The 8,803-nt window shown below is 38.8% G+C and overlaps 1 protein-coding gene across 3 annotated transcripts in view; it reads right to left on the minus strand.

The window, feature by feature from the left end:
* Positions 1-7,857: 7,857 nt before the first annotated feature.
* Positions 7,858-8,803, minus strand: part of EMP2 (epithelial membrane protein 2) — a 39,842-nt gene continuing 38,896 nt past the window's right edge. For all 3 annotated transcript variants that reach the window (XM_019540095.1, XM_019540097.1, XM_019540096.1), the window contains exon 5: positions 7,858-8,203. In XM_019540095.1, the coding sequence (XP_019395640.1) occupies positions 8,016-8,203 (188 nt within the window). In that variant the 3' untranslated portion in view covers positions 7,858-8,015. The remainder of the gene's footprint in view (positions 8,204-8,803) is intronic.

Here is an 8,803-nt window from a genome sequence, read left to right on the forward strand (position 1 = left end):
CTGCCACTTAAATCCAGATCATTCGATAATAGGCATTGATACACAGTGATAGCAGATAAGAATAATGTAAACAATTCTATATTTACCAGTCCCAGGGCTGTCATCAGAGGGAAGATACTTCTGGCCAGTACACAAGCTTCACTGAGGTTCTCTCTTGAATACCAGATGTCAGCAGCCTGGAGGATGGAAGCTGAGCCACCTCCCCTCTCCCCCTCCCTCAGTGGGGTAGGTGAGACAGGCTGGTGATGTGCCCTCTGTCCATGGTGGCCTCAGGTTCCCTTCTCAGGGACCCTTTGCTGCTCTGAAATCCCTCCTTTTGTATTCTTTCCCCCTTCTGATCGCTCTTCATCTCTGGGCGTCACTGATGGGTCTCTCTGTGGTTGTCATACTATCCACGTTCTGTCCTGTCAGCATATTCATTTGTTTTACAAACCCATCACATGCACACATCCTAATATGGTTCTTTCCAGTGTCGTCCATCTACCAAAACCAGAAGTCCCAAGGGTTCTGTACTTGGGTGCTGTGACCTGGCACCAGTGCTGCAGAGTCCCATATCTCTGTTACAGAAACAGTGTGGTACTGCTTGCTGCTTGCCTGTGTGAGACACAATAGACCTCGAAGAAACTTTGTCACAAACAGGGTTTTTAGACATCAGTTAACCCTTGCTGTTGCTCTGGACCATTGTTCTAATACATGTATACTTTACCTACGTGCCAGTTCCCAAAAGCAAACCTCTACGTATCATTTTCTAGCCATCAGTTACCAGTGAGCTGTTCCTTGCTGTTGAAAATACTGCTACATATTAAATTGTACTTAAACTTCTTTGACTAGTATTTTTAAAATTACAACTTTTGAAATCTGATTTTATTAGTTCACTTTTGACACGTTTGTTACTAAATTCTGTTTGAATTCATAAATTCCCTGGCAATGGACAAAATAGATTATGCTGAGATTTACCCCCCCAAAATCCGTGCCCCCCCAGGAGTTTGTCATGTTAGGTGCTTGAGTCCCAATTCATTTCAGTACAAGTTTACTACCTAACTCCTATAGGCTAATTGGGAAAAAAAATCTTGGTTTTATTATTGCATGTATCACTTGCCATTGATACACTCCATCACATTAATTCATGCAGACTATATTAAGGGGGCAGTATTACTATTCTGTATCTGTTGCTCCCATACAAAGTGATGGAACAACACTCTTTAAAGACAGCTATGTTAGGGTAACTTGTCACATTTCGCTTTAGTTGCATCTTCTTAAGTGGTGAATTATACTATTATTTGAACTTTCCTTTTATATTCAGCTTTATTTAACCATTGCTTAAGTTTTTGTATAGCCTCATTTGAACTTTTCTTTTGCATTTTGTATCTGCACTGTCTGCTAATAGCCTTGAGCTTGCTTTTACAGGAACCTTATGCTCCAGCATTATCAACATAGGCATGTATAGTGTAAGCCTTGTTACTAGCTCAAATTAAGTGAACTTGACACTAACCAACTAAATCAGAGGGATCAGAGACATGATGGGATATCTTAATGATGGGCGATAAGAGGGGACTGACTGGACAGTGCCCAATTGCAGAGCCCTTGGAATTTCCAGAGTTGTTGGACAGAGCAAATTAAGAGTCCAGGGTATCCACAACTTAAAGTGGTAAAAGACCAAATTAAGATGTGTGCATGTGATGGGCTTGTTGGAACAAAAGAATATGCCGACAGGATACAAACATGAACAATATAACGACCACAGGGAAACCAATCAACAGTACCCAGCAACGAAGAGTCATCAGAGGAGTAAGGTTAAAGAAAAAGCATAAAAGGGGGGCAACAAGAAAGTTGGGTGTGTGTCGTCCAACAACATCTGGAATGAAAAACAGCCATTACCCACAGATGATCACCTTCTGCTTTCAGGAACTGGCCACCTTTTCTGTGAAGTGAAGTAACAACTGAGATTGGGTGAGACCATTGGACTAGGTGTTTCTCTCGTTCTCTCTCTCTTTCTCACTCTAAAAACTATTAATACATTTAATGTGTCAATACAGTTAGATTTTAGTTAAGTTGAATGGTGTGAGGCATATTCTGTGTTCATGCTGGGTTGATTATGCTTTAACAATCCTTTAGCACCATAGGTGCGTAACAGCTTCACCGTCAGTGTACAGTGAAAGGAGCAGTTTCAGGAGCTCCTGATGAAGACCATACTATCAAAGCCAATCCATAGCACCCCATTAAAGACAACCATGCAGATCCTCCAACTTATCAAGAGGTTATTAAGACCATTAAGCAGAACAACAAAACAAGTGGCTGTGATGGAATACCAGCTGAAATTTATAAATAAGGAGAAAAAAGCTCTCTCACCAATTACATATTGCTATTATGAAAATGTGAAAACAAGAGCTGATTAACCCGTAACTTAAGAGATGCCAGAATTGTTACCATATCCAAGAAAGGAGATTGATCAGATTGTAGCAGTTATCATGGCATTGCACTCCTGTCCATAGCTAGGAAGATCCTTGCTCACATTCTCCTCAAGAGACTCACTTTCCTGGCTGAGAAGAGTCTACCAGAGTCCCAAGGTGGTTTCAGACCACTCAGCAGTACAATGGATATGATCTTCACTGCTAGACAACTGCAGGAGAAGTGCTGCAAGCAACATGAGATCTTTACATGGCCTTCATTGACCTGGCTAAGGCCTTTGATTCAATCAACAGAGGCCCTATGGAAAATCTTGATGAGACTTGGATGTCCGCTAAAATTTGTTAACATTATCAGACTTCTTCACAATAACATAACAGCCACTGTCCTAAGTAATGGCTTGGAAATGGACCCCTTCACTACTAGAAATTGACTCAATCCAGGATATATGATTGCAGCAGCACTCTTTTCCATCTCCATTTACTCTAATGTAAAATGACCCTGAACATAAGAAGACCCTGGATAATTAGCTTGTATATATGGAAAACATACATTTGTTATCATTTTCCGGGTATAGAATCTAGATATTGGAGGGTTGTCTTGAATCCCTGCCTGTGCCCTCTCACTGCTACAGCAAGGAAAGTAATGGCTGGGGGCAGGTAGCCCCTTCACCCTCTGCCCCACCTACTTCTTTCCCTTGAAGACTTCCTGCCCTGCACCTCCCACCCCAGCTTCCCACAGCTTCTGCCTCTTCCCCCACCACTGTTCCCCAGCCTCTGCCTCTGCCTCTTCCCCAACCCCAACCCTTGTTGTCAGACACTGCTCAGACAGCTCCATCCCAGAAATAGCATGTGGAAGTTCAGCCCTTGCCTGGCCATGCAGCAATGCCAGCACTGCTGACTGGCCTGGAAGGCAATTCATCAGTTTCAGTGCTGCTGATTGTCTGGGTTGGGGAAGAAGTTTCAATGTGCTCTATGCCCAGGAGAGACCCCAGTCTGAGCTGCAGCCAAGCTGTGCTTGACAGTAGGGAAGGAAGGGGGCTACAGTCAGAAATACAGCAGCTGCTTGCTGCACCCCCTGCCCCTTTCCTCCCCCTGGCTTCTTATGTGAATATAAGACAAGGGGCTTTTTCCCATGCTGACTGGTGGGGGGGTGGGACCTCATCTTCTATTCAAGTAAATAATGTATATTGCAGGTACTCTGCATCTTGTTGCTGATGGAATTCCATCTGGAGTTAGCATCCAGGATCACATAACTGCTTGACATTAAAGACATTTCCATTTATCTTCAAAATCCAAGATAACCAACCTGTCCTTTACTGATCTTCAATATGCTGATGATTATCATGTGTGCCCACTCAACTGAAGAGCTCCGGGTCATTCTTGACTACTTCTGTGAAGTATATGAAATACTTGGACTCACTGTGAATTTCAGGAAAGCCAAGATCCTTTGCCAACCCAAACTAACCAGCTGCTGCTCCACATATTAGAGGTCAATCTTTGAAGAATGTTGAGCATCTTCCCAACCAGGGTAGCCACCTTTCTCAAAAAGTAAACATAGACTCTGATATTCAATACTGGAAAAAACTACCAGTGCTTTGGAAATCTCTAAAATAATGTCCTCAATGATGGAGATACCAGGGCCCAAACCAAACTTCTCTTCTAGCATACTATTGTCATTCCTACTCTGTTGTAGGCATGTGAAACCTGGACAATATTATAGATGTATAATAAGCATATTATGCATTCTGTTATTTCTCCATGTATTTGTCACCAGATTTGTCCTGTATATGAAGTTTGACCATAAATTAGCACTAGTTCTATATGCATACTAATAGGATTGTAGGAAAGTAGGGCTGGAAGGTCATCCAATGCTTTGATCTCCTCTGGTTGCCAATTTGTTTCCAACCTAATTTTATGATGATGACTGATCTATTCATCCCAATATGGTTTAGCGTTTACCTATGAGAGGCTGCTTCTTTTCTACAGGCTCCTGCTACTCTAGAGAGACTTGAACCGGAGTCTATTTCATGTAAAAAGGAATTATCTGTAGACGGTTTTCTGGTAGAATCCCTGCTTTTGAAAATGTTACTATCTTGGTCTTGTATGGCCCAAACTTTGGTCTTTGGGATGTATAATGAGAAGGTGCATTTGTTTTGGCTATGCTGACACTGAAATCATTCAGAGAATACCCAAGCAACCGAAATTGAAACTTTATGAGCACTTGTGGAAAATATTCTTGGGTTTTAAATAGACTGTGAAGAGTGATCAAAGCATGGGATAGATTCTCAATGTTAACTATCATAAGTCAAAAATGGGGGAGCTGCGGGTGATCATCCCTCCATTTTTGTAGGGAAAACACTTATTCATGCTCAGATAGGCCTCTAATTTTAGGAATTCAAAAATGGCTTTCTAACTACACAGTACCCCTCAAAAGCATGAAAAACCTGACAGATAACATTCTACTTAGCTCAAATCTTGAGGAGCTTAAACCATTCAATAGCAACTGCTGTGGGACCTGTACATCAGACAGTGACACTCAACAATTCTGGACTCAAGGCAATCCTCCAAAACTTTTACTAATTGAGTGGCACTCGATTACAAAAACTAATTTGCATATTACAATGCCTACCTCCTTGCAGAGGGGCTGGGCAGTAAGAGTGGGTGATTCTTCAGGCAGGGACAAGCCTAAACCTGGCTTACTGCTTAGCTTACCTGTTTATCTCCATACACATCGTGGCTTTCTGGTTGAGAATCACTGGCTTAGTTATTCAGTAAGCTAAAACTTTCTGATTCTGCACATATCAAATTACCAACCAACATTCTTCCTATCCTAATAAAGATCTCTCAGAGGAACTTGAGAGTGATTAATTACACTTCATGTAGAATTACTTAAGTGTTTGTCTCAGTGTTGTATAAATGAATCCAGACCTTTAGGACAGTGTGGGACTGTCAAATGCATCAAGTCCGCTGTTACAGTACAATAATTTTGTTTTAACTTTATTTTCATGTACAGTTTCAGAATATATAAAGCATAGAAAACAAAATATTTTAAAGGCACATTAGGTAGAAAGAATATTCTAAAATCGTGGTTGTTCTGTTTTCCTAGATCAAACTTTTCTTGGCATTTCCTTCTGAGTATACAAAAGGTTCACACTTACTCTATAATATAGCATTATGTATACACTGCTCTTTGTGTTTAGAATGACACACATAAGATATTTGTGTGTGTGTGTATATGCATACACACACACACAAATATATGTATGTGTGTGTGTGTGTATATATATATATATATATATATATATGTAAGTGTGTGTGTGTATAAACATTATGCATGTGTCCTCACACATGTACACACAATCCTATGTCCAGAAGGAAATCTTTTCCCTCTTAATTAAAGCAGTAGAGTATATTATGTATGTATGTATAATATACTCTACTGCTTTAATTAAGAGGAAAAAGATTTCCTTCTGGACATAGGATTGTGTGTACATGTGTGAGGACACATATGCATAATGTATATTAAATATTCAAACTACTTTATGATCATTAATTCTAGTAGTATGTCTATCCTGCAAATAATCAGTCAATGGCAATTTTTTTGTCTTGAGAACTTTAGAAAAATATTGGACTTTTATCTATAAAACACTTAAATACTTTTGACCAAGGATTTGGTTTATCATTCTGTTAGCTCATTTCATTGTGTTTCATGTAATATGCAAGCCAGAATAGCAAATGACTGGTAGACAATCTACTTTAAACCTTGCCTTATAGCGTGTCACTTTTTCAAAACAAAATCTGTTCTTTTGTACTTAATTATTCCATTATTAAAATTAAGATTTTGGAACTGAAATATATGTCTTTGAAATTAAAAAAATGTTACATTATAAAACCAAGTGGTAACTTCAGAAATTTAGAACATATTTCCAAGGGGGGAAAATTTGATAAAAGAACCAGTAAAGTCATGTTACAATGGCAGGAAGGCATTCCACGTTGACTACTTTTTCCATCTAAATACCTCCTATCTACCAAGCAAGTAGGTTTTTTCCCTGGCCTATAACAATACTACAGCAGTTCCCATGTTTTTGTGGACAGACCTCTAAAAGCCACAACACTCTATACAGACTAATCTATCATCCTCTAAATCACTCCTAGCCAAATCCATTTTTAGCATGTAAGCCTATTATCATAGTATAAAATTTGATACCACAAATGTATTTAAATATCAGAAAATCCCTAAGTAATTATTTGAGGAATTCTGTCAACCAAGTCATTAGCTAAACAGAACTAAATGGCTTAGGTAAATGCCACCCTCACTTAATGAGTAGGAGTATTTTAGGTTCATGTAAACATTCACAAAGGACTATAAAATGCCAGTATAAATCATTTGCAAAAAGTAATACCAAAAAGCTAGTTTTTGAAGACAAATGACATTTTGCCTTGTCATTAAGTCATTTTATATCAGATTTTAAGGGTGGGAAATACTTCAGGCAGATTTGTCCAACAAAATCTAAATTTGCTATTGGTTAGCCACAAATTCATTTTTTTAAAATGGTAAGTCCTTAAATATTGAGAAGTAAATGTTATGGTAAAGCAAGAGTTACTTGTTAGATAAAACTAGACATGAATGAGATTTAAAAGCAGTTTTTTTGCATTTGCAAAATTTGCCTATATTTCTACTAGTTTGAGATCCCAGACCCAAACTGTGCAGTAAAATTTACTGGTAACTTACACTATTTAAGGCTTTGAATGCCTGAATGTAAGAAGGACAACCCAAGTTTTAGAGTACAAAAAGTAAATGTCATTTTTTTAAAATTAATTTTTTGAAAAGTTTTTCATTTGCCTTTTTACTATTCATTTGAAATGGTATGAAAGTCCCATTGTAATTTAAATATTCTGGATGTTTTAAACAGGGGGAGTCAACCAGTGACATGGGCAGCCTGCACGTGTGGCATGTGGCAGATCAGGGAAGGGACAGGCAGCATAGCAACAGGTGGGGCAGGAAGTTGAAGCTAGAGCAGATCAGGCAAGGAGCCCAGGACAGGAAGCAGAAAACAGGAGACTTGGGCAGGGAGCATACAGTAAGAAGCAGAAAGCAGAGAAGGAGATCAGAGTGGCACTCAAAAGATGCAAAGTTAATTTGTGGCACACCTGCCAGAACGGTAGGCCCCCACTATTTTGGAACTTCCAAAATGGTTTTAGGCTTTCTGAATTGGGTCTCATATTTCTCCACACTTATCCCTAAAGGGAAAGATTGCTAACGACTTAATAGCATGTGCTGTGTCTCTGACACTAAGCATGATGTAAACCTATCTATGAGAGGACAAGTCCAAACATGTTTGTTAATGTCTAGTTAAAGTGACAGCAATTTAAAGTGGTGAACTATACAAAGAAATCTAATCTGGCCAAAGCCAGACCCTTTATCCTAGACAGTCAAGTTTTCCAGTAAACTTTTTGTTTGCTGGTCTTTTTCATACCAAGAACACAGTACAATTTTAGAGAAACAATACCTTTACTACAAAACCACATAAACGATTATATACAAAATGGTTACTGGATGTTTTTTGGTTTTGTACTGAAGTGACAGAAATAACTAGCTGCTGACATTTATTTACGTTTTCTTAATATTAGGTACATCACACCACTGATCAGAGTAAAAGCAAACGCAATCCAGGCTAAGATGAAGGAATACCCATATTCGCCACTAGCAGCATTAAACTGAAGATATTCATCAGCCTTGTGCAGGTCTTCATGCCTATCTGTATAAATGGAGGCTGCAATCATTACACAGAGGCCTGAAAGAGACAGAAAGTATTAAAACTCAGCATCTTAAAAAACAATTATATATAGCAGTGACAAGCAGCTGGAGTGTGCATTCTGTTTCTCTTCACAGCATCTGCTTTTCTTAGAAAATCACTGCTCATACTCCAATTATATTGAAAATATTTCACAGAACTCAGTTCAGTTTAAATGAGGCTTAAACAAAGTCAAGCAGCTTCTAAAATACTATCGGTACCAATGTTGATTGGAAGCAACCTTTGGGCATCCAGACAGTTTTAAGGTTTTATGTGGTAAAAGTTCAAGATGCATCTGCCTATTAAGTTCAAAAAGCTGTTAAAGTCTGTTCTTAAATTGGTACTTTCAAAATGTTTATTATCTGGGTATTTCCTTTAAACGTTTAATGTTAATAAAACAGTAAATTAAAAACTAGATAATTTCATCCAGGATGAATGAATTTCATAATTTCAAATAGGATGCGTTTCAACACTGACAAGTGCAGGGTGCTGCATTTAGGCAGTAGAAACCAGCAGCACACTTATAGAATGGGAAACTCCCTTCTTGAGAGCACAGAGGCAGAAAGGGATCTTGGAGTCATTATTGACTCCAAGATGAAC

This window comes from Crocodylus porosus, unplaced genomic scaffold (genome assembly GCF_001723895.1).
Source record: "Crocodylus porosus isolate Cpor-Errol unplaced genomic scaffold, CroPor_comp1, whole genome shotgun sequence".
Taxonomy (NCBI): Eukaryota; Metazoa; Chordata; order Crocodylia; family Crocodylidae; genus Crocodylus; species Crocodylus porosus.